The 25,652-nt window shown below is 39.3% G+C and overlaps 1 protein-coding gene across 1 annotated transcript in view; it reads left to right on the top strand.

Moving 5' to 3' along the window:
- The window catches only part of LOC140953135 (brefeldin A-inhibited guanine nucleotide-exchange protein 1-like), a 50,413-nt gene extending 25,877 nt beyond the window's left edge, over positions 1 to 24,536 (top strand). The window contains exons 27-39 of the mRNA XM_073402637.1: positions 8,856 to 9,016; positions 10,768 to 10,928; positions 11,830 to 11,960; positions 12,962 to 13,100; positions 14,174 to 14,309; positions 15,494 to 15,750; positions 15,985 to 16,042; positions 16,715 to 16,870; positions 17,718 to 17,857; positions 19,403 to 19,586; positions 20,371 to 20,509; positions 20,681 to 20,798; positions 22,003 to 24,536. Coding sequence (XP_073258738.1) covers positions 8,856 to 9,016; positions 10,768 to 10,928; positions 11,830 to 11,960; positions 12,962 to 13,100; positions 14,174 to 14,309; positions 15,494 to 15,750; positions 15,985 to 16,042; positions 16,715 to 16,870; positions 17,718 to 17,857; positions 19,403 to 19,586; positions 20,371 to 20,509; positions 20,681 to 20,798; positions 22,003 to 22,149 — 1,927 coding nt within the window. The 3' untranslated portion in view covers positions 22,150 to 24,536. The remainder of the gene's footprint in view (positions 1 to 8,855; positions 9,017 to 10,767; positions 10,929 to 11,829; positions 11,961 to 12,961; positions 13,101 to 14,173; positions 14,310 to 15,493; positions 15,751 to 15,984; positions 16,043 to 16,714; positions 16,871 to 17,717; positions 17,858 to 19,402; positions 19,587 to 20,370; positions 20,510 to 20,680; positions 20,799 to 22,002) is intronic.
- The last annotated feature ends 1,116 nt before the right edge of the window (positions 24,537 to 25,652 follow it).

Below are 25,652 nucleotides of genomic sequence, written 5' to 3' on the forward strand. Positions count from 1 at the left end.
TAAAAGAATTAGCATATATATATGTGTAAGGTGTAAAAATATGTTAAGAACTATAAAGAATGTTTGAGAATCTAAAGGAATGAAGTAAAGCATGCAGAGAAACAACAACGATAGAAAAGAGCCATTTAAAAACTTTTGCACGACGTGAGTCTGATTGTACATTGAGACTAGGTCTCAGTTCATTAATAAAAAACATTTCAAACACCAGGCAGTCAAATTTGCTTTTACACTTCTTTAAAATCCTAAAATTGTTACTGAAATCTTTAGGTGCTGAAGAATGTTTAACGCGAAAGTGCTGGCCGATGGATGAACTTGCGCTTTTGTGTTCCTGAATTCGCCGGTTTTTCCATATTTTCTTTAATGACGAGTAGGTAATACTCAAACTTAGGTTTCGTACAAAGTTTCCTTTATAGTCGAAAGAATCTAAATACACATCTTTTTTCGATTACGAATTTAATGAATTCGCAAATTTTGTCTCGTCGGCAAATAATCATTGTCTGGAAAATTAAAATTTTGAGCTGTGGCAAGGTGAGCAATCGTCAGAGTAAGGAGTTAAATCAATTTAGAAAATTGGCCAAGTTATCTAAAATGAGGCAGTTTATTGCTGATTAAAGAATTTTGAAGCATACGCGTACATCTTTCGCTTTTGCCTGTTTGAATATTTTTTATTGTTAATAGAAAGATAAAAAACAGTAAAAGAGGTGAAAGAAATCCTCAGTTACCGATTAAGTTGCACTCAGAAGTAACAAGCTTGAATATTTTACCGCAAAGGAAAAAAACTAACTTACGCTACATGTCTACAAAAGCAAGATGGCAGTGAAACATTCTTATGCGATGCGATGTCAGTGATACTGTAACATCATCGTTTTCAAAAAGTTCCGTTTTCATCCGCCTTCCAGGTGTTCACACAACTTAAGGCAAACCAGCGCTTTCAAAACTTTCCGTTTTGGAAAGCGTTTTAAAAAGATATTGCGGATTCTTTGACCGTATTCATCGGAGACGCGTGGATGGAAGTTTTTAAACTAAAGTTAAAATTCGTAGCAAAATGTCTCGATTCAAAAATCCGGATATGTATGGACGATGCCTAAATTGATCAAATCGCTCGAACTTCATCAGCGATGAAAAATGTTACGCTACGTAACAGAAACTTCTGCCGTTTCCGAGCATTGCCAAGCAACGGATCATAACATCAACTCACACAACGTTAACGTTCTATCTGAGTAAAAATTACACCATCAAGGGCCGCATCAAGGAGGCGGCCATGGCCATTAAGCAAATAAAAGGGACGAGGGTGTGGACCTCCCGGCCATATACAATCCTCTCCTGGGAATACGCAACCTTTCTGTGACGTAATCTGACATTTTATATGGCTAATGAAGTTCCCCAGATGAAGTTCGAGCGATTCGAACGAAATATTCGATTTTGTTTAAATTCTTGCGCTGAGTTTTGAAATTTGTATACTAGATAACTAAATTGGTGACTTGAATTATCTTGCTGATCGACGTTAACGTACTCAAGGTCAAGCCAGGGCAAGCGTACACCCAAGATTCCGCTAGTGAATGTACTATTCAAAAGTTGAAACCTCCGTCAACTGAACAGATTGTTTTCAAAAGAAAGCAATTTAGTAGACCATCTGTTGACAATTCATTATCAGAGAAATGTATACTCGAGGGCGGTGGACGAAATTATTTAACTCGAAATTATAATCGTTATTAATTGACGAAGATTCATATGGCTATGTCAGCTGCCTTACGTTAATTGATTTTGTCTTCGCCTCCATAGCCGATAACATTATTATTTCTCTCTTTATCTGTTCACATTCGTACAGTTGTTTCTTTTCGTTTGCTTCGCGTTTTGAGCGGCGGTGTTGCATTGTTCAGTGTTCCACGACTTGTGCAGTTGTGTATCTTTTAAGTATTTCAATGAAAGCTACGCGAAACTCTCTTATTCTAATGCAGTAAATAATTGGGTTGATGAGCGAGTTAAGAATGCCAACAAAAATTGCTGACATTAAAGAAATATATGACACAGTTAACGAGTGTATGATAGAATTTGTTATGAGTATTCGAACAACAAACAGGGGTAAAGATGTCAACACTAAAGCAAAAAGAATAATTGTTGTGACCTGAAAAGCTCTTTTGTCCTTTAAAAACTTTTGCTTGTCTTCCAGTGAGATTTGGAGGGCTGCGATTCGCTTTCTACTATGTCGAGTCTCTTGGAGAATCACAATTTGACAGAAAGTAATGACAGCCACCAATAAGCAGCCCGTCATATTGTTGACAACCAAGTAAATATCGTTGTCTATGAAACTCAGAGGTACTGTTAGGAGGAATGAAACAACCCACACGAAAGCGGACCCACGGAGTAAACGACCTCTAGTGACTAGGATCTTGTACTTCAGCGAGTGCTTTATAGCAATATATCTTTCTATGTTAATAACTGTTAGGTGAAGAAGTGTAGCTGCGCCCAACAGCCTGATAACGTATACCGACGCTGCTAATAGCGGGCAGTACGAGCTTGATCTCTCTCCCTGTAACAGTACTGCCAGTTGTACGGCGAAAAAGGGCTGTCCAATCACTCCCATCACACAGTCGGTTGTCGCTAAACACGCGAGTGCAACGTTGCTCGTGGTTTTTAGGCGTGGTTTAGTTTTCACGGTGATTATAACCAGTCCATTTAAAACGCTTGTTAAGGGGAGAGAGAGAATGTTTAAGATTATTAGGCACAAGAGTACCGTATATGCCTTTCTAGTACTTTTGTTTAAACTTCCTCCCAAGAAAATGGAAAGATCACAGTCTGAGGCTATCTTCTCGGTGAGGCAAGTCGCGCTTCGGTTCATCTTTAGTTCCTTGTTTGGTTTAAAGTTCGTTTAGTCTTGTTTGGACAGGAGGAATGCGTCGTCCGGTCCGTGTTAAACTCAAGATTAGTCGATCCGCTAGAAAATACATTGAGTGGGAAACTTGATTTAACTGAGGAGTATTCTCTGCTTTGAACATCATTTATTGAAGTGCTTGAGAAGAGGCCGCCGTTTGAAACGTCGAACTTCACACGTGCCAGATTTAACCCTTTAAGTCCCAATAGTGACCAACATCAATTTTCTCCTAACAATATCCATAGATTGTCAAGTGCAGCATCTATGAGAATTAATCAAATGATCACAAAGAGAAAAATCTCTGATCTTTTATCAGTTTCTCCCTACTAATTCTGTAAGGAAATGTACAGAGATCAGTTTGGAGAATTTGTTTGTGGATATTGGGGCTCAAAGGGTTAATGCTAATGAAGAAAATTGTTCTTGATCATTTGCATTAGATTCGGCATATGTGAATGAAGTTCGACGTTTAAAAAAAGGCCTGTTTTAAGTATTAAAATACTTACCGGCCTTTTGTCAAATACTTCATTTAGTTCGGTCATGAAGCACATTTGATCATGTCCCATGGAAAGTTGCGCTATATAAGTTTTCTTTAATTATTATTACTGTGCTCTTTTTGCCTGGTGTCTTTTCAAATTTGAAATGATTGATGAAATTTCATGAAAACAGTTCTCTAGAGTGAAATCGTTTGCCCTACGTTTGGAAAAAAAAAACATAAAGCGGTGGCTACTCTGCGAGCAGAGGTTTTGCTCTTACATGGCTTTTAGAGCGCATCAATACATACCAATCAAATCCCTTTTTGTAGAAATGAGCTAAAGCTATCCTTATGATTCTTTACAAGCGTTTTTAAAAAGATTGAGACTACTATGTTGTGAAATTGCATTTCAAAAGCGCTTCGTTTTCTTTAGATATCGGCCGAACATCAAGATTGTCCAGTTTTTACCAACCATAAAAACTTTATCCCAGAATATCTCGAAAAAACGCTGTCAGAGATTTTGCTCAAACCTCACGAACATTGAGGAAGGTATTGGGGGAACAAGATCTCGCGGGCGATCGTGAAAAAAAAAAAAAACTCCAAGTGCAGCGGTAAACGTCTGCGAGTAAAATTGATAGGGATTTTGTTTTTGCTGCTGTGCGTTGTCAACATAACACTGCTCATAACAAATTTTCATCTGTCTGATAAAGCTGTGGTAATAGTTTTTTCCATATTTTCTTTAATGACGAGTAGTTAATACTCAAACTGAGGAGGTATTGGCCCTAAAATATGCAATCGAGCCACCTTTCGCGCGTACTCTTAAATCTGCGACGCCTAATACTCATAAGCTTTAAACATTATTGTTTCTCTGCAATGCGTATGCCTACGATTATTTCTTAATGTAGCCCTGATTACAAAATGCGTAGCTTCCACCTATCACCAATGCCGTAAACCTTCTTGATGCAAAATGTGTTAGTTATCATAAAATGCCGCGAGACAGTTGCGCTCCTAGCTCACCTTCTTTTTACGTGATTTTCCTAAAACAAAAATGTGTAGCTCGGGTGATAGGAAGCGAAATGTGGGCATGGTCTAAGCAAGAGACTCGAAAAATAAGTTCCGTGTGAGAATATTCTGTTTCGTCCCGCCGTGACGTGTTTGATAATAAGCTGACAGTTCCGAAAGAAAGAAAAAATTAATTTTGTGTTTAGCGAGACTCAAGTGATGATCTTAAGGGTCTGCGAAAATAGTTCTTTCAGCGGAAACACTTTGTTGCGAACAGCAATTTGAAATAGGGTATAAAGCCGACTTGCATCATAAATTACAGAAAAAAGCTACCACAAAAAAAAAACAGAAAGTGAGATTCACTTTGTCAGCGATGCACTGTCGGAAGAAAAACAAATAAAATTCCGTTTGTCTTAGGTTTCTTATAAAGTTTCCTTTTACTCCAAAATCCAAAAATACATCTTTTTTCGATCAAGAATTTAATGAATATGCAAATTTTGTTGTCTCGTCCGCAAATAATAATTGTCAGGAGCGGATTGTCATTGTCTGGAAAATTTAGATTTAGAGCTGTGGCAAGGTGACCAATCATCAAAGTAGTGAGTTTAAATCAATTTAGAAAATATTGGCCAAGTTATCTAAAATGAGGCAGTTTATTCCTAATTAAAGAATTTTGAAGCATACGTGTAAATCTTTCGCTTTTGCCCGTTTGAATATTTTTTATTGTTAATAGAACGATTAAAAACAGTAAAAGAGGTGAAAGAAATCCTCAGTTACCGATTAAGTTGCATTCTGAAGTAACAATTTTGAATATTTTACCGCAAAGGAAAAAAACTGACTTACGTTGCATATGTGCAAAAGCAAGATGGCAGTGAAATATTTTCATGCTATGCGATGCCAGTGATACTGTAGCATCATCGTTTTCAAAAAGTTCCGTTTTTATCCGCCCACCAGGTGTTCACACAACTTGGGCAAACTAGTGCTTTCAAAACTTTCCGTTCTTGAAAGCTTTTTAAAAAGATGTTGCGGATTCTTTGACCGTATTAATCGGATACGCGTGGATTAAACCAGATTAAACTAAAGTTAAAATTCGTAACAAAATGTCTAGATTTGAAAAATCCGGATATGTATGGACGATGCCTAATTTGATGAAAGAGGTTTTTCATCTGCTTTAACAAATCAATTTAGTATACAAATTTTAAAACTCAGAGCAACAATTAAAAACAAAACTGAATATTTCTTTCGAATCTTTCGAACTTCATCAGCGATGTAAAATGTCACGTTACGTAACAGAAACTTCTGCCGTTTTCGAGCGTTGCCACGCAACACGTCATAACATCCATCCACACAATGTTAAAGTTTTCTACAGGAAAATTACACAATCAAGCGCCGAGTCAAGGAGTCGGCCATCGCCACCAAGCAAAGAAAAGAGACGAGGGTGTGGACCTCCCGGCCATATACAATCCTCTCCTGGGAATACGTAGCTTTTCTGTTACGTCGTAATCTGACATTTTATGTCGCTGATGAAGTTCCCCGGATAAAGTTCGAGCGATTTGATTTTGTTTTAAATTGTTGCTCAGAGTTTTGAAGTTTGTATACTATAGATGCCCAAATAGGTTTCTTGGGTGATCGAAGTTTATCTACTTCAATTATCTAGTTTATCTGGGTTCGATAGCTTCATCCAGAGAGAAAAAGTGGCTGGGAAAATAATTTTTTCATGACACAATCGCTTCGGTAGGGAGTTGCGTCTTATCCAAAAATCGACGCAAACGTTATTATATAAGATTATATTATATTAAAACTCGAAAAAAAAAAACGAAATTCAAACCTCCACCAACTGAATAGATTGTTTTCAAGAGAAAGTAATTTAGTAGACCATCAGTTGACAATTCATTATCAGAGAAATAAATATTTGAGGGTGGTGGACGAAGTTACAATTTTTTCAACAGCGATGGTTGCAAACGTTTCAGTTAAAAGGTGAACTGAAATCGTTATTAACCAAAAGATTCATTTGGCAAATATTTAGTAGTATTTTTTATCAAGTAGTGCTGATGGTATGGTTTGTTCATCTTATTTACAAGTAGCATCTGAGTCGCCATATATTGTTTGATGTTGTTTCATTTGCTTCCATAGCCGTTATTCCTCTCTCTTGATCTGTTCACAGTCATGGTATTGTTTCTGTTTTTGTGCTTTGCGTTTCGAGCGGTGCTGCATTGCTCAGTGTTCCAAAGGTTCGAATTTGAGTGTTATCATCTTGTACACTTACTTTTCTTCTGCAGAGTATTTTAATAAAGGCTACGCGAAACTCTCTTATTCTAATGCAGTAAATTATTGGGTTGATGAGCGAGTTTAGAATGGATGCAAAAATAGCTGACATTAAAGAAATATATGACAGATTTTTTGAGTATATGATAGAATTGGTTATGAGTATTCGTGCAACAAACATTGGTGAATATGTTAATACTAAGACAAAAAGTACAATCGTTGTTAGCTGAAAAGCTCTTTTGTCCTTTAAAAACTTTTGCCTTTCTTCCGGTGAAACATGAAGGACTGCGATTCGCTTTCTAAGACTTCGAGTCTCCTGGAGAATCACAATTTGACAGAAAGTAATGATCGCCATGCATAAGCAGCCCGTCATATTGCTAACCAGCAAGTAAATATCGTTGTCTCTGAAACTCAGAGGTACTGTTGGCAAGAATGAAACAACCCACGCGAATGCGGACCCACGGAGTAAACGACCTCTGGTTACCAGGGTCTTGTACTTCAGCGAGTGCTTTATAGCAATGTATCTTTCTATGTTCATGACAGTTATATGAAAAAAAGTAGCTACGCCCAACACCCTTACAACGTTTACAGACGTTGCTAAAAGCGGGCAGTACGAGCTTGATCTTTCTCCCTGTAACAGTACTGCCAGTTGTACAGCGAAAAAGGGCTGTCCAATCACTCCCATCACACAATCGGTTGTCGCTAAACAAGCGAGTGCAACGTTGCTCGTGGTTTTCAGGCGTGGTTTATTTTTGACGGCGAATATGACCAGTCCATTTAAAACGCTTGTTAAGGGGAGAGAAAGAACGTTTATGATAATAAGGTACAATAGTACCGTATATGCCTCTCTGGTACTTTCATTTAAAGTTCCTCCTAAGAAGATGCAAAGATCACAGTCTGAGGTAATCCCCTTGGTTTGAAAAGTCGCGCTTAGGTTCATTTTCAGTTCCTTGGCTGTGTTAAAGTTTTGTTTCTCGTCTGGACAGGAGGAACGCGTCGTCTGGTCCGTTTTACTCTTAAGATTAGCCGATCCGCTAGAAACTTTATGTGATAAACTGAATGCGTGTTAAACGTGCTGTAATTGTGGAATATTCTCTGCTTTGAACAGTTATTGAAGTTTTGACAAGAAGCCGTGGTATTAAATGTCGCACTTTACAGGTGCCAAATTTGATGCTATTGAGGGAAATGTAATGTTCTCGTTAATTTGCATTAGATTCGACACGTGTGAATGAAGTTCGACGTTTAAAACAGGCTGAAATTATTTCCGGCCTGTTGTGAAATACTTCATTATCTTGGTGATGTGTTGTGCCTGAAGGCAATTTGCCCTGCTGTCTTTTTATAAGTAATGCGTACACACGTTGATGAGATGAAATTTAAGGGAAACAGTTTTCTAGAGTGAAATTGCTTGCCCCACGTTTTGAAAACAAAAGAGAAAGCCATGGGAGAGTATTTTTCGCTAATGGACAATAAATTTTATCTTGCATAAATCTTTTTTCAAAACTAACCAATAAAATTTTCGTTACAAGCAGTTTTCGCTCATCATGTCATTTAAAGTTTTGTTTGTGTATGATGCTTCTATAACTTGGTGGCAATGGTAAAATCAAAATAATGTGCAGACAAACGATCCAACTTTTGAAGACGTTTCGGCATGACTCGTGTCATTATCAGTTTAATTTATTGTTACGTTTTCCTTTGCATGTATACGATACAATGTGAAGAAGTTAAAATTTCAAATTGGATTACAATGATCAGAGTTACAATTGTTTAAAATAATGAGAACCTAAAATTACACAACGTATCATTGGCACGTGCTCCAGCAGGAGCGGTAACAATAGCTGCGGATGCTCTAGCCATTTTACCCCTGTTACATAAGACGCTTGCCCAAGGGGAAGCAAATGTCTGTTTCCAAAGTGAAATTGCGTCGGGAAAATTTCCGTGTCCACTTCCCACCTCCACTTTCTTCCTTCTAATTCTACGACCCTGAAAGCTTTCCCCAAAAAACTTTTTTCAATGAAATGAAGGCTAGTAAATGCCAAGCCACCAAAACAGGAAAAAAACGGGATAAGTAAAGCAGGAAAATGAAGGGAGGAGCCCTAAAAGCGAAATTTTACGTACGGCGCATGCCCTAACTTCGTCGGAAGGAACAAAAGGCCGAGATGTGCTCGACCTGTAAACAAGTTGTTGGCTCCTGCAATATGTGCCCTTATGTCTTCCAAAAATGAATTACCTTCGTTTGAAAATTCACAGGTCTGCTACTATACGTGACATGGTAGTGCGCTGTGTAGCACAAATGGTACACTCGCAGGCTCACAATATCAAGTCCGGCTGGAAGAATGTTTTCTCAGTATTTCACTTAGCTGCATCAGATGAGGATGAAGGAATAGTGGAACTCGCCTTTCAAACTACTGGTACGTTCATAACTTTACGTTATTTTTATTTCAATTCTTCCAAAGTTTCCTATTGAAGTGTAAATTTGTTCTCCCAACGTATTTGCCAAGTCTACTGAGTCTAAGTGTTTTAACGGAAGCCCGCCCCCCCCCCCCCCCCCAAAAAAAGACAATACAACAGACTAAAGGCAAAAGGCAAAATGTGCAGTTCCAGAAAATTTCCATTCCCAGCTTCCCCGCCACCCACGGAGGCCAACGGAAATTCTTGGAAGGTTATTTAGAAAATAGCAGCTGCTCTATTGAGCAAGCTACATGTATCAGTTATTTTGCTGTTAATGGACTTTTAACACAAGAATGATGATCTTTTATTTTAAGTTGGCTGAATGCTTTTTTTCACGGCTTACGCGATTTGTAGGTTAGATTCCGGTTATCTAGCTGTTGCTCTATTACACAATATTTTGTGGTATTCACCGTAATGTGGTCGCGTTCTAAGCCGTCTTCTGACGTGTTTTGAAATAGGGAGTTTAAGCAGAGACGTTTTTAAGCGATGTACCTCAACCAGAAGTGAGCCGTTTTCTCTTTTAATATGCCTTGACGCTACCAAATGTGTTTTGCTAAGTGTCTTTACTCTTATAGAGACGATTTGACCAAAAATTTGTTCAAAGTCACGGCTTAAGAGTGCAAAAAGTCCACTTCCGGTTGACGTGCGCCGCTCAAAAACGTCGTTGCATAACCTCCCTAATGAAAAGAAGTGATTGAAGTCCACTCGGTGTTTAGTTTAAACTTAACTGGTTCTTTAACAGATGGCATCATTTGTGTCATGTAAGGTATCTTCCATATTTCTCAGTGACTTACCGTTAATTATTAACTAAAGAAGACCTTTACTTGGCAAAATGTTTTACACTGTATTAACTTTAATAAAGGATTTTTCGCTCTTTATCGCAGAAACAATTATCTTTTGCATAATAGTTTAGTGCAACAGCTTTTTTGACGAAAATATCTTTTCCAGGGGTGCCTAACCAAGTTGGAAAATTATGGAAATTCCGGGGGGTGGGGGATCTAAAGCAAAAGTGCCCTCCATGGGAGGGGTATGGATATTTTTTGGAACTACACAATGGAACAAACTGATGCGAGAGGCGGGAAGACTTCCTCGGTTGAAATGGCACCCGAGATGGCAAAAAGGTTGCTCAAAACGCAGGCCTGACCTCCCAAGAGAAATGCAGTGCGTTTATGCTATAATTTGCTGGAGAGCGTGAGCCGTTTCAGTCCCAACAGCGATTAGCTTAAAATAGTAGTGTTATTACAGGATAATATATGCCCTCTCTCCTCAACCTTTCAAAATAATGACCGAGCGCGTAGGCATTATCCGATTAAATGCACCTTTCATTTGTTTCAGAACTAGTAGGTCATTGTTGTGGTTATTAAAGTGGAAAAATTGGTATTTATTCGTAATAATGACCTCCTGTTTTCGCTTCAGTGACCTGCCCTTCCATTTATTGTAAATAATTACCTGTTCAAAACAATGCAAAGCAAAACAATCCAGGTCTTGAGATGTAAGGAAATAATGGACAAAGACTAGCCTTCTTAAATTTTATAACAAATTCTCCCCATAAGTACTGAATAGAAATGTATGAATTCCTTTTAAGAATATCTTTTTGTTGACCTTGCCACTTTAAAGACTTAACACAGGTTAAATACAGAAGTCGAGCAAAAACTATTCTGACACATTTATCTGAAGTTTGTTGTAATTATTCTCTCTGTTCTTGTTCCAGCCACCATATTCGAGAAGTACTTTCACGCCACTATTGATTCATTCCAAGATGCTGTCAAATGTTTGTCTGAATTTGCGTGTAACGCTTCATTTCCTGACACCAGTATGGAAGCCATTAGACTCATCAGGAACTGTGCAAAATATGTATACGATAACCCAGAGGTAAGTTCAGGCTATGTTTAAATTGGGGATCGAGCATCTCTGCCTGTAGCTTGCAAACACAGACGTACCGTATTTCCTTGAATTATAGTCGGAGGCGATTTTTTTTTTTTCGCGCAGAAAGGGGGCGATTATTCGAGGAAAGCGATCATTACAAACATTGCTCACTGAAAGTCATGCCCTGAATATTTTGTTTTATTTTCCCATTAAATCAAAAAATGATCACCTCAAATAAACTGAACACGGGCTTTTTTAGCGCTCCAAACTGGTTCTTTGATTACTTTTCAGTGTCAAGATCCTCGGCGTCAGAGCTTGAATCGTTTTGCCGAAGTTTGCCGCATCAGACAGACTCCACTTCAGCTTTACAAGGAGGGGAAAAAAGAAAGAGGAGATGGCGAGAAGGGTGGGGTGGAGGGGGGCGATTATTCGAGAGAGGCGATTATTTTAAATATTTCTGGCTAAGGTGGGAGGGGGCGATTATTCGAGTTAGGCGATTAATCGAGGGGCGGCTATTATTCGAGGAAATACGGTATTAGAGAAATGACGACGACTGGAAATACGTCTCGCGTTGGACGGCTACAGTCCTGGGTACTAGCACGTTGTTTGTTACGTGGCCTTAGTTTAGTCAGTAAATGATTTCTTCTTTTGCCATTTTGAACTACCTTTAAAGGGTCTGTAGTTCCCTTTTAATTTCTAGTGTCTACGTACCACGGAGTCCTTGTTTTGCTTTCGGGCTGTAACAAATTCGTCCGCGTTCTGGGACGCATCATATTGCTTCACCTTGTCTTTTCCGTCATGCTCTTATCTTTTCAGTCTGTAAATGAATTTGTGTTAATGTAGCTACATTTTTTAACTGGGAAATATAGTGTTCTTAAAGTAATTTCACGACAATGTTCATTTACAGATGTTCAAGGAACACAGTAGCGAAGACGGCGGCATCCCAGAATCCGATAAGGTCTGGGTCAAAGGCTGGTTTCCAGTCCTCTTTGAACTGTCCTGTATCATAAACAGGTGTAAACTTGACGTCAGAACCAGGTTTGTTTACGGGACAAGACGGGACGGGACTAATTTTCCTTTGTAAATGATAACCTTTCGCTCGAGTTATCGAAACCGTTTGGTACTGTTACCAAAAGTCTCTTAAGGTGATGTTACACGGGACAACTCGCAACGACGATTTTTAGCGCAATACAGCGTTGCAACATTGTTGCGATATTGTTTCGAATGGTTGCAGCATTTTTTCAACATTGGAACACTTTGCCGCGCTAAAAATCGTCGTCACTTTTAAGTCGAATTCGCGTTTTTTTCAAACTTTGTCGCGTTTATTTCAATTCGATGAGGAAAATGTCAAATGAGTTGAATTTACCCGAAATTGATTTCTTGTGTGTTTCAAAGCTATATTTTTGTAATCTTCTGTGCTTTTCGTTACTGCTTATTATATGCTTTATGTGTTTTTGTTTGTGTGTCTGTGTTTGTTCTGCCTTGTGTGATTGCGACACTTACTTTATATAATCGTCTTATCATGAACCGACTTCAGATAATTTTATTTCATTGTAAAGAAAATGGCTGTCTTGTCTTTTTAGCCCCGTGGTTATTCCAGACAGCCAGTCCCATAAATAATTATTAGCTTGTTATAGTCTTATTCTGATTCCGTTTTTACTATTGGTACAATAAAATTGTTGTTGTTGTTGTTGGGGACCGCACTCAAGTTAGAAAGAGAAAGAAAACTTCGTCGTCGCTTGTTTACGTCGTGTTTTAAGGTGATGTTGCCCGAGGCGATTTGCAACAACGATTTTTAGCGCAACATTGTTGCTTTTTTTCTTTCTCGTTGCCGTCGCCTTCTTTGTTGCTAAAGTTTGTACTGTTATCAGGGAATGTTTGCATTACTTTTCATTTTGAACGAGTCTTTCGGTATTTGATAGTCAAAGAACCGCTTGTTGCAGGTAGAAAACAGATCAGTTTACCTTACCAGCTGATTTGTAGTAACTAATTTTAATTTTGGTTATTAAGTTTCCTGTGTTAAACTGTGTTCTTTGCAGAGGTTTAACAGTGATGTTTGAAATCATGAAAAGTTACGGGCACACATTTCAGCAACATTGGTGGAGAGATGTATTCAGAGTGGTGTTCAGGATTTTTGATAACATGAAGCTACCAGATCAACAGGTCGATTGGTCAGAGGTAAGTGATTAAAATATTTTTTGCTATATCCAGTTTCTTAACCGCGAGCACTGAAGACTAGCTCAATCGGTAGAGCGCTTCACTGCAATGCGGAAAGTCTCGTGTTCTATTTCCAGGGCCTGACCAATACTCAGGGTCTTAAAATATTAAACTGAGAAATGAAGGTACCTGCCTCTACATGAAGATGTAAAAATATATAGTGTCCACAATTGCTACTTTTGTGCTAAAGTCATTGATATGCAAATAAAGAACATTTTTTAAAAAATGATTACCTTACTCTCTGCGTTTCTCTTTGCTTAGCCTATTTCTCTGAATTATGTGCCCAAAACCAACTGTGACCGGCATTTTTCCGCGGTTCGCCCTACAGTTTTCTTCTTTGAGTTTTGATTGGTTCACTGGATTATCTGCTTGCTTTCTAATTGGCGGTGCGTGTAAAAAAATGCTATGTCTCCAAGGTCGTGTCGCCTACGGATCAAGCGGGTTAGCATTAGATCCCATCGGCCTAAACCCTCTTGGGTTGGTAGTATTCCTTATCGCGTGACTATAGTGATTACGGTTAAGCCCTGACTATGGTGATTAGGGTTACGCACTGACTATAATGATTAGGGTTAAGCAACAATACTGATTAGGGTTAAGCACTGACTCCCAGCGGTTAGCTTCCTTTTAGTTAGGGTTAGGATTGTTGCTCTATAGCTTCAAATCAAACCAATGCTCGCCAGCAAATCCTTAGTGGCGTAGTGGTATAGATGGACTTCAAACGCAACGCTCTGGGTTCGATTCTACTCTCGCTCTTCTAAATTGTTTTTCGTTAAAGATTGAAGAGACTAACACTTTCGTAAACATTTCCTCAGTAGAAATGTCAAGAAACTTAGAAATTTCATCTAAGTGCAGTGTAGAAGCAATAAAGAATACAACGTTGTGTAAACTTCAAGGGTGTCCAAGGGTTTTAGGCCGATGGGATCTAATGCTGATTTAACAACACGAATATGTCGTGTAAGTCTTTCATATCCGCGTGATGAGTGGTTATAGTCTGTTCACCCTGGATTTTTGCTGTTTTTTTTTTTTTGCTATAGAAGTCTGAGTGGATGACGACCACATGTAACCATGCTTTGTACGCGGTAATCGACGTTTTCACGCAATATTTTGAAGTGTTGTCTGATGTTCTGTTAGAGGACATGTTTTTACACTTACTGTGGTGTGTTCAACAAGGTAAGTATTCCAGTTGAATTTAAAGTGGAAAAACTTATCAAATGCTGTAAACTGTCTGGGGGAGAAAACATTCGCAGTACTTGATTTAAAGAGGTGGACTACGTCACTCTGATTCCAAGCGCGGGAAAAAACCTGCAGCCTGCGCCAAGCGCTACAAAAAAAAAAAAAGCTAACGGCCGTCACAAAGTGCGGGAAAGACGTTTAGAGGCGGAGAACTAAAAGAATTTGGCTTTTGGTGTTTAAAATGTGTCAAAAGGTATTTAATCGGTGATTTAGAGTCGATGCAAAATGGAAAATTGTCTTTACGTGCATTGAGAGTTCGTCATTTCAAGTAATAGGCCATTTGCACAATTGCGTCATTTTACTACTAACGGCCAGAATACTTTTCGTTTTTCCTTTCATATTTAAATTTGGAAATCCCAGTGAGGTTTAAATAAGAAAAGTTCTTATTTGCACAAGAAATCAAAACCCCCAAGGACTCTTGTCGTGGTAGTAAAATGACGCCATCTTGCAAATAGCCTATTCAAATTCAATTTGAAACGTGTTGTGGGTGTGCGATCTTGTCTGTCTCTTGGTCTGTGCGTCAGTGGCGTAAAGAAAATAAGATCTTAGTAGAGACACCCTAAGAGCGAAACTCTCTTTAAACATCTACAGAGAGATTCTCAAGTTTACTGATCTTTAAGTTACACTATAATACTTCTATCACACATTTACGTAACTTTAAATGTAGTTAGGGTATTTTGTTCACGTACAGGTCATTCCGGAATGTGTTCATTCCGGTTTTCAATCCCAACGAAATTCTCGTTCTGGTATGAGACTTCAATCTAGCATAATGTAAAATGAAAGAGAACTTCGTTCTGAATTGAAAATCGCAAACCGTCTAGTCTGGGGCGAGTGGCGCATTCGTATCTGATCTGGCGCTAGCGAGAACGCTTTAACATGTGAATTCAGTACGAATTTCTTTCTGGGTTTCGTTCCGGAATGAAAGTCGTTCGTGTAGTGTTATTGGTCTGCGATTTTCCACCGTATTTCCAGGCCATCACGTGTATAAATTTATTCATTTAAGAAATTTTGACTCGCACTCATTGTTGTATTAAAAAGTACATTCGTTGTTATTGTACGCGTTCGTCTCGTATCATGTAAATAGTCCCTCACGCGGAACATACGTTTTTGTATCTTCCCAGATAATGAGCAGCTTGCGAGGTCTGGCACTAACTGTCTTGAGAACCTGGTAGTCTCGAATGGTTCTCAATTTTCTTCAGAAATGTGGCAAAGGGCGTGTCGTTGCATCCGGGACATATTCACCTCTACTGTACCAAATGAGCTGCTTACTTGGAGACCAGAGACACAAACCACAGGGACACCAACCCCCGAGTCTACACCCACGCATACTCCCGACAGCCCTGTACGAACTCCGGACCGCCAACATTCTTTTGAGACGGTAAGTTTGCATCTATCTCATGCAATATGATCATCCCGCTCAGTGGATAGAGCGTCCGATCTAAAACTCGGAGGGTCGTGAGCTCGAATCTCATCTGGAACACGGAAATTTTTTGGAGTCTTTTGTTCTAAGTAATGTCTCGAACGTGTTGTCACTGACACACTTTCGTCTTTGTATACACGCTCAGTCATGCGCTTCAATCTGATATCGGTTGGAAATTTTTATTTTTAACAGCGGTCGGTGGACTTGGAAGTAAGACCAGAACACGATATAGTTCCTCGTCTACAGGAAGGTTTGTTCAGATATGTTTGTTTGTTTTTTTTTTGTCTCATGTGGTGACCTATCCCAATAAGTAATAACCCTTACTAAGTAATAAGTAATAACCCAATCTGTCGTCACCTTGAAAATTTTGCAAAGCAACGGACGCCCGACAAAGTAATCTGTTTTCACGGACAAGCAACAGGTTGAGGCTTTTATTACAGGACTAATAAACCCACAATAGACATTGGAGGAAGTAATCTCCGAGAGAACCGTCATGTGGGTCGTCTAACAATGATTGTAGACCCACTGGACAGTGATTTATTCTGTGAGTAGCGCCATCCATCCTCTGAGTACCATTCGAGCAGAGGCTACGTTGTCGCGGTATCAGCTGGCGTTTCGCACGCCACCTTATACCGCGAAAATGTAGCCTCTGCTTCCAGGGTATCCTCTGAGCAAGTGATGCCTGAAATATAAGATGTATGAATACTTTACGGAAAAAAGAATTGAGATGTATGTTAATAACCTCTGAAACATTTGCTGGATACCCCAAAAAAATCTCTGCAGGAAGGTATATCCGAAAAAAAAAGGTTTGCGCAAGATAGCGACATGTTAAAAAAATGGTGAAAAAATGATGGTCCGTGCTTGAAGACATGCCAGCTATAATTGATGCGTTATTTAATGAAGAACCAATTTATTCCTACAGATGGGGATGTTTGGGGAACAGAGACATTCAATGCTGAACAAAAGCAAGCTGACACCGCTGAAGATGCACTGCAGGTTCAAGAAAAAGAGCGCTCGAATCAGATCACGACACTGTCGTCAGTTAGAACAGAGCCCTTAGAAAGCCCGCCTCATCACTGTGAGTAACAAGGATGAAATACAAAATTTCAACCTTTCTAAATTGAAATTTATAATTTCTATGTACATGTAATCTGTAATTTGTGCTCCAGCCCGATCTCGCTTATTACCTGCCACAAAGGTTGTATCCCCCCTTATTATGCCGTCTTCTTGTTTGTTTATTTTGACTGCGTGCCTTATTTTTGGCGTGACTTTTCATGGGGATTTAAAAGCGGAATGGTGACATTGTTTGAATTATGAAAGCCGTTTTTCTATCAAAATGCCAGCCGAAAGGAGAAAACGTTCTCTTTTGTGGCGGAAAGTGTACTTCTTTTGCTTTGGTACCAAACGATTTCATTAACTTCATTAGCCGGGTATAACAAGGATGTTAGGATCCTCCTTCAGATTTATTTATTTATTTATTTATTTATTTATTTATTTACTTACAACATGATATTTTTTGCATCAAATGGAAACTTGAGGGAAAAGGCGAGCCCGAGATTAAAACCATCATTCATTTATCTATTTATTTTGTTTTATTTGTTTATTTTATTATATGTTTATTTTATTCTTTCTAATGTATAAAAGGGTTTTGAAGTGCATAATGGTTAACGCAAATAGGAAGGACAGAACCGACTTGTTTGCTTACAGTGGTAGCCTGAGTAGCTGACGGTTTGTTTGGCGAGAGGGCAAATGAACGGTGCAAATCAGCGGAGTTGTCTCCGCTCCATTCTCCTCACGGCTTTACTGCTCATTTGGGCGCTCGAGAAACAAAACCGCCAGCTACGTAGCCTATTGCAGTGGCTCTTGCAGAATCCACGATGACATTTGTCCACTGTAATTTTACTGTCACTTACCGCCATTTTCAGATAACACTGCAGAAGAGTTATTTACTTCTCTCCTGATTCGCTGTGTTGTACAACTGGAGCTTATTCAAACCATTGACAATGTAGTGTTCTTTCCTGCCACAAGTCGTAGAGAAGATGCCGAAAACCTCGCTTCTGCTAAGGTGAGGAGGACATTGTAGATTCTTTCCACTGTTATTCGAATAATTTGCACTAGGTAGGAGAAATCGTTACGTCATGTAGCCATGGTCTGGATCTGAACAAACCATGACAGAAAAGAAAACGAAACAATTGACATTGTGACTTTCCTGTGCACGATTGCACTCTAGAAGAAAACGGTAGCCCCCCGGGGGTAGCCCATACTTTTCTTCCGTCGTTCGACAATGCAAATGGCCATCTCTGTCAAGAAAGAATATTGAGATCTTGAAATTTTGCTACGATAGAAATGTGACGTCACACGTCTCCGCTTTATTGTGAAAGAGCATACCATTAACTGCGTTCAATACAGGAGAGCGCAATCCTTATTTGGTGACGTTTGTTATGGTTCCTGTTTGTCATATCATGGAAACTAACCCGGTATTTCCAGTTTGTCCACCCCTCCCGTTCCTTTTCAAGGGTAAGGCGGGTCACGTTCTCGCACACGTTTTTCAGTCTTGACCTCTGCTGTCTTATTTTGCCTCGTTTTAATTGACAATCCTCTCACCAGAAATGTGCTTTTAGCGGGAATAAAGTTTACCTTTAACAGAACAAAGCAATACCTTCGGTAGCCTCCCATGCAGACATTCTTAGGGCTTCGTCTTGCGTCCCTTTCCCTTGAACGTTCCTGGGGAAGGAACGTGTTACGAAGCGTGGGAGGCTTCCAGCGAAATACTATTAAATCTTCCAGTCTATAACGTGTGCCATGCCAGATATGAAAAACCGCTGAAAAAACTGGCCGTAGTGAAAAGTGGTCAAAAGAACAGTAAATACTTTGTTACACAGACTACTCCAAAAAGAGTCTAATATTTCTAAAGAATACACTGAAGTAAGGATGTAACAAAGACATACAGATTTGAACGCGTAAGAGTATAAACTATCGGAAAAGGAACTTTGCAAAACAAAACGAAAGCGAACACAACAACTGAGATGACGTAGAATGCTGCAAATCCCGGGCTAAAAACATAGATAGTCTGAAACTATCCCACGAACCCCCGCTCGTCTCTGAATATTTATTTCTGACTAATTCTTTCTTATGTCTCTCAATCGCAACAAATTATATAAGGCGGCGATAGAGACCAGGGGGCGGCTGTATTCAGGCGTTTACTCCATGTGATATTTACAAGTGACAAGTTAAGCCCTCATGAATTTTTCCGAGCTAGTTTTGCTGCCCTGAGAAAAGGAACATTCTAGAGAGTTTAAGCTTCTCGTATACGGCAAACGGCAAACGTCATATTCAAGTTGAGAATTTCTCAAAAAAGAAAATGAGCCGATAAAAACAGCTCACAAAATTCTTATGGATAAAAAATTGGTTGAAACTACTAATTCATGTGTAGAAATCTGATGGATAGTAGGCGACAAGCAAAGGGAAAACTTGGTCACGTGGTACAAATCGCGTTTGCCGTTTGACTTAAACGTGATGCTTAACCTCCCTTCTATTAAGCCCCAAGTAACAGTAGTCCAAGCTAGCTGCCACTTGCCTACATGTATACTAATGAGCGCCTTGATTGCAGTCTGGCGAAGTGTCCCGCGCACGGTTAGACAGTTCAGTGAGCGAGACTGCTGCGGAAGCAGGAATGTTCCCATTCCTTAGCTCGCCCCAGTTGCTTCTGTTTGTCGACTGCTTGGAAGAGTCTCATCAATTCGCGAAGTCCTTTAACTCCAACAATGAACAGAGGACATTCCTTATGAAAGCTGGTGAGTTAATCATGGAGATTTATTTTGTTTAGCTTTGTTTTTACAGGCGGCCTTAACATTTTCAAAAGATATTGTTAGCATTCCTTTAGCAGGAGCTGTCGTCGGCTCCTTAAGGAAGCTATGCAAACATGTTTATACAAATGAGTTTAGTTCTGAAGCCTTGGTTTTCTCAAAATAGCTCTCTGCAGTTTCCCTGTTTTTCCCTTGCTCGGCAGAAGCTGAACGCCCGGAGCAAGTCATATAAATTGTTAGAGAAATCAAGCCAAACGAGAGTGCGGCAAATAATACCGTGGAAACGAGTTTCAACATTTTTAGGCGGCGGTATAGTTAACACCCGCTAAAAGAACCTATGGATTAAGAACCTCCTGGCAGAAATTTGCTGCTTTAATACCCAAAAATACAAGAACCTGTTTAGCCAGGCAAGATCAAGCAGGGTCTTATATGTGGGTTATTATGATAAAAATTTAACCAAGGGGTAAAACTTTAAGTTGTAAATTTAAGTATAACAAGAACATACTGTACTTAACCGTATATAAATTCTGCAATCAGTTTTGTTAGGGTTATTTTAATAATATTGTGAATAAGGAAAAAGTTTATTTATTTTTCTGGTTATCGACATTGTATTATCTCCTTCATGAAAATTAAGAACCTACTTAGCCTAATCGCCACTAAGTACCCCAAAATAAAGGAACCTATTTTGCCAGACTTAAAATCATGTAGGCTCTTATTAGCGGGTGTTTACTGTAGTACCGAATTAATTGTCTTTTCACTGTTTTCTCTACAGGTTTTAAAGGGAAGTCTAAACCCAATTTATTAAAGCAGGAAACGTCCAGCTTGGCCTGTATGCTGCGCATTTTGTTTAGAATGTATTCGGACGAAGAAAGGAAAGATTCATGGCCCGAAATTGAACAGCGATCTCTAAGGTAACAAGCTGAATTTGGGTCCCTCTATTCTCTAATCATCTGAGTGCGTAGGAGAAGTGTTTGAAGAAACCTTTCTCCACTCATATATAATGAGGAAGACTTAATTCCCATTCATGCCGACCTTCTTAGAGAGTTCTATTTAACAGCTGTTCTTGTGTTTTTTATCCTCAGAATATGCACAGATGCGTTGCGATATTTTCTTTCATTGGAATCCTCCAGTCATCGAGATGCTTGGACGTCTCTTCTATTGCTGCTCTTGAACAGACTGCTAAAACTTGATAGCGAACGGGTACGTTTGTCTTAAAACTCAGATAACTGTTTTCTTTGTTATTTGAAGATACAATCTCGGAAAATATTGTCTAATGATAAATTTGCTTGTTATTTAAGCTGTACTTTTAAACTTCAATGTTGTTTGTTTGTTCATTATGTTCTTTTTTTTTTGCCTTTTTTCCTTTTTTTTTTCGTCCTTGTTCAGTCTGAATCCACTCCGGCACGTAGAGGTAAAAATGCCCGACACGAGTCTCCCTGCATTGCCAAATTCCAGTGTCATATAAGGCGTTCTGAATTGTTTCCACAGAGTATCCGCCAGTACGTTCCCTTTCACTTAAAATCAACATTCTTAGTCAAGCATGGTTTGGAAAAATTTCTGATTACAGTCATACAGAAACGCGCAGTCTGGGCTTACTCCTACAGTTGAACCGCCATTAATGGGCCTCTCTCGGGGTACCGGCAAGTGTCCGCTTAATGGCGGTTGACTGCTTAATAGCGGTTCGTCATGAATTAGCATAATCGTTAGAAGACACATCACTTCTATCTCGGACTGTATTTTCCTTCATTTTTTTTTTCTTGAAAATAAAGCCAAACTAAGTGAATCAAGCGCTTTGTGGCCGCTTAATAGAGGCCACAACAGTGGGAGAACTCTCTTTGGGAGGACCAATAGGTGGCCGCAGCCGCCCAGTAGACGTGGCCGTCCAATAGGAGTTTAAGTTCCCACTCTTTTATTTCGGGACTTTGATTACTGGCCGCTTAAAAGTCGGACGCTTAAAGGAGGTTCAACTGTATTTTTGTTTTAACCTTGCAAATTCTTGTTGTTGTTGTTGTTGTTATGCTCCTGCAATGAGCAGTTGACACCTTTACTTGTCATGCGTTCAATCAAGGTTTGTCTCAGCCACACTGAACGCTACATTTCATGCCCACCGTTTAAACAGAGACCTTCCTTTACCTCGTTCTTAGGCGCCACCGCAAGCACGGAAAACAGAGAGTGCAGGGCGTCATGGGAAGGTGCATTACATCCTTCCCAAGACACTACACGCGCCGTGCTAGAACAAACACGGACGCTTGTAGGCAGCACCTCTCCTAGATGTTTCCTAGTCCTTAAGCCTCATTATTCCACGCGGCCAATTCGTTTTGACTGAGAAGGCCTTGAAAGTGCCGTACAGGGACAAGGTAATCCTGGCTGCACTTCTAACGACTGTTCTATGTTGTTTTAACAGTTCAAGAGACACATTTCACGATATTACCCGCTGCTTTGCAACATGTTGTTGGTGGAATGCAAGCTGGAGTTACGTTCCGTCCTCAGAAGAGTGTTCCAGCGAGTTGGTACCACCTTTGAAATCTGCGACCTCGCCGAGTCCAGCTGACAAACTCATTACGTTATAAAGTCAATGAAATCTACGAGATCACATGGACCCTTACAGAGCATTTTTCTTTATCGTGAAATGTTTCAGTTAGAAGAGGTTAAATGAATGTGATTGGACAGCAATTCTTTTGGTAGAGTTTTTCTTAAAAGAAAGAGATCTTCTGCGAAGGCGTCTGTTGTGATATCCAGGTTTGATATTGAAATGAATCGCGGCTTTTGAAAAAAAATGACAGAAGTTCGAGAAAGGTAAGAACTTCTGGTAGCCCAGTTAATGCAGTTATGTAGTATTCTTTACCATGGACTGCGGAATTGGTTTAGTAATTTGCATGTTAATTTGTACACTGGATCATAACCGTGATACTTTCAACAATCACACAACAAAATATTTAAAGATCTATAGGAAAACACAACTCACAACATGATATCCGTCTGCCTGCGCGGTTTAAAAATTATTACAAGTACTTACTGAAAAACTCTCATTTGGGACGAGCAGAAGATTTCCATGAGGGTGTTTGGACGATCTTGATATTTTTCCCTCCTGAGATGGTCCGTTGGATCAGCGCTCTAAAGAAATTCGTTGTCGCGTCAGTGAGAACATATCAGTAGTATTCCTTATAACTCTCCGAGTTTAGAAGTGACAAGGTCACCAAATTTTGCAATGCACGTTGTTATAGGTCTATCTGATTGAAAGTAAAATTCTTAAGATAATAAAAGTCGTATTTTAAAAAGGAGCTGTGTCACACAATTTATCAAAACTTTAACAGTAGGAACTGCCACTAAATTTTTCCCTCCTGAGATGGTCCGTTGGGTCAGCGCTCTAAAGAAATTCGTTGTCGCGTCAGTGAGAACATATCAGTAGTATTCCTTATAATTCTCCGAGTTTAGAAGTGACAAGGTCACCTAATTTTGCAATGCACGTTGTTATAGGTCTATCTGATTGAAAGTAAAATTCTTAATGTAATAAAAGTCGTATTTTAAAAAGGAGCTGTGTCACACAATTTATCAAAACTTTAACCGTAGGAAATGCCACTAAATTAAGAAAAATAGAAAAATAACCCGCTGAGAACATTAGAAGAAAGTATAAATAACAAGGAAAAGACAAAAGAAGGCACAGATGGACAAACTTGAAGAAGACTGAAACGGATTGCAATTGTGTATTTGAAGAAACTTGTTAGCCTAACAGTTTTGCTGTTTGTAACGTTTGATAAGATACTTGGGAGGCATATTTGCCTGACAAGAGGCTGTGTTATTTACAAGTTATTTGTTCACTAATGTTAAGTTCTATAGCGGATAAAGATCTCTAATTGGCAATATTAACAAAATGAACTGGACAGCCGTGACGAAAACCGGTCGCTGCGATGCAAAGTCGTTTCGATACGAACTCGAGCAGTGAAATTGCACAAAAATTGTAAAGTTTGCAATTGAACAAGAAAAACATTTTGGGTGAATATTCTTCGTTCTTTAAGCCAAGAATGTGAAACTATTTACACCTCGAAGGAATTAACTTGTATCGAAGCGACCGGTAACCGCTGTGACATAGCCCCCTCAACGCTGGCAGAGAATTGAAATGACAAAGTCGTGTCTCAGTTAGATCTTGGTAAGAATTAACTAGGTAGTTATAAGGAAAGCGTATTATTAATGATCTCTCTTCTCGCTCTACTGAATAACGCCCGTTATATGCGGGCTTTTGATTAAACTATGCCAGACTTCACACTTTTAGGTGCCTCGATTGACTATGTTCAAATCTGCCGTAATGCGCTCCCCCAGAATTTACGTAAGTTTTGTTTTCATTACGGCTGTTTTCCCCGCCAAATGACGTCTGAGAAACGAGCTCAGAAATTCCATACTGATGACGCGTCACTACTGAGATCTGGGCAGTGCTTCTGATTGGTTGAATCAAATTTCCCACGCGGTACGACCAATCAGAAGCACTACCCAGATCTTGTGGGTAGTGACGCATCATCAGTGTGGAATTTCTGCGCTCGTTTCTCAGACGTCATTTGGCGGGGAAAACAGTGGTAGCGTCGCCAAATCTGGGCTGTTTTCTCAGGCTATTGTTTTCAAATACTCTCTGGAATATGTAGTTATACCAGGAGGATTTGAAAACAATAGCTTATGCAAAATTTGAGGGGTCAACAGTGTGTTGTGGGGGTGCGGGGTTTCGAAAATTGAGAATACTAAGCATTTACGCACTAAAAGCGTTCTTGCCATGTCGATCAACCTCTAAGTGAGTGTTAGGATCATCAGGTATTTGAAAGTTAAACAATATTCTTGTTTTTTTTGGTAACTTTGATGTGTTCTCTTAACTCAAAATGACTACTGTCTTGTAAAGGAAAAGAAACTAAGAATCGTGTATGAAAATTCTTATAAATAAACTGTATTGTCACTAGCTTTTTGTCAATACTTTTGTGTTTTCCCAGTCAGGTCCTTCACATGTACACCTTCAGGCAAATCTCGTTCGCCGGTTTGTCCATGATTCTTGAGGTCACAGTACAGGGTTCCTAGGTTCTTGAACATTCCGCTAAAGAAGTTGTATGGAAGTTATCTCTTAGCTAAAAAAAAAACAGCGAAAATGACCGTAAACGTCCATTTAAAGCATATTTATACTAAAACTAGCAAAGGTTCTTCTAACGTTCAACACGTTATCTCTTTATCATGCTCTTAGGTTATGACATTTTAAAACTTCGCAAAAGGTGACTCGACCCAGTTTTTTGGGGGGGTACCATCCTACTTCGAAGCTCTCTGGTATCCCCACCTTTACTTTTATCGTAAGTCTAACACATAGAATGGATAACATATAGATCAATCTACAATATAACATTAAATTTTTGGCGATCGGAGTAAATGTCACGTGGTTATAATGCCACGCCCCTTTGAGGTCTGAGTCGAAAATTTGCTGTTGCCGGCATTTTTTCGTGAAAATCTCTCGGCTACACATAGTGCGCATTAGTGCCTTCCGCTGAACAGAGTTTCACCAAAATCGCAAATACCCAATTCGAGGAATTCAGCGGTTTCCAAATTTAGGTCATAATTTATGCGAAAATGATAAGCAAACATTACACGATTATATCTAATAAACTATGAGACTGATCCCTTTATTTTGGGGATCGTTATAACAGATGGGTCCTTGCAAGTCAGGAAAACGCTTTAGGGCCTTGTAAATGCGCGCGATTTCGAGCAAAGCAAACATATAGAAATTATAGTTTTCGCTATTTGTTGACGTTTGTCAGCGTTGAAGAGTCCTTCTCACGAAAAAAGCATTTTCTTAAAAATTCGTAGTTTTTTTTCCTTCAAATTTTTTCAGGGCCACAATTGATTAAGTAACTACCCGGACTCTGAATTTCATGGTCATTGAAAAACTGTGACATTATCTTCTATAAGCCCAAACTTGAGTAAACATTGAAGATTTTTAGCGTTTTGGCTGAGTTTGTGCTTTGGGAGTTGTCTATTGTTTCTAGTCTGTCATTATACAGCATTCTTGTTCAGCACGCGTGCAATGACCAC

This window comes from Porites lutea, chromosome 11 (genome assembly GCF_958299795.1).
Source record: "Porites lutea chromosome 11, jaPorLute2.1, whole genome shotgun sequence".
In the NCBI taxonomy this organism is placed as follows: Eukaryota; Metazoa; Cnidaria; class Anthozoa; order Scleractinia; family Poritidae; genus Porites; species Porites lutea.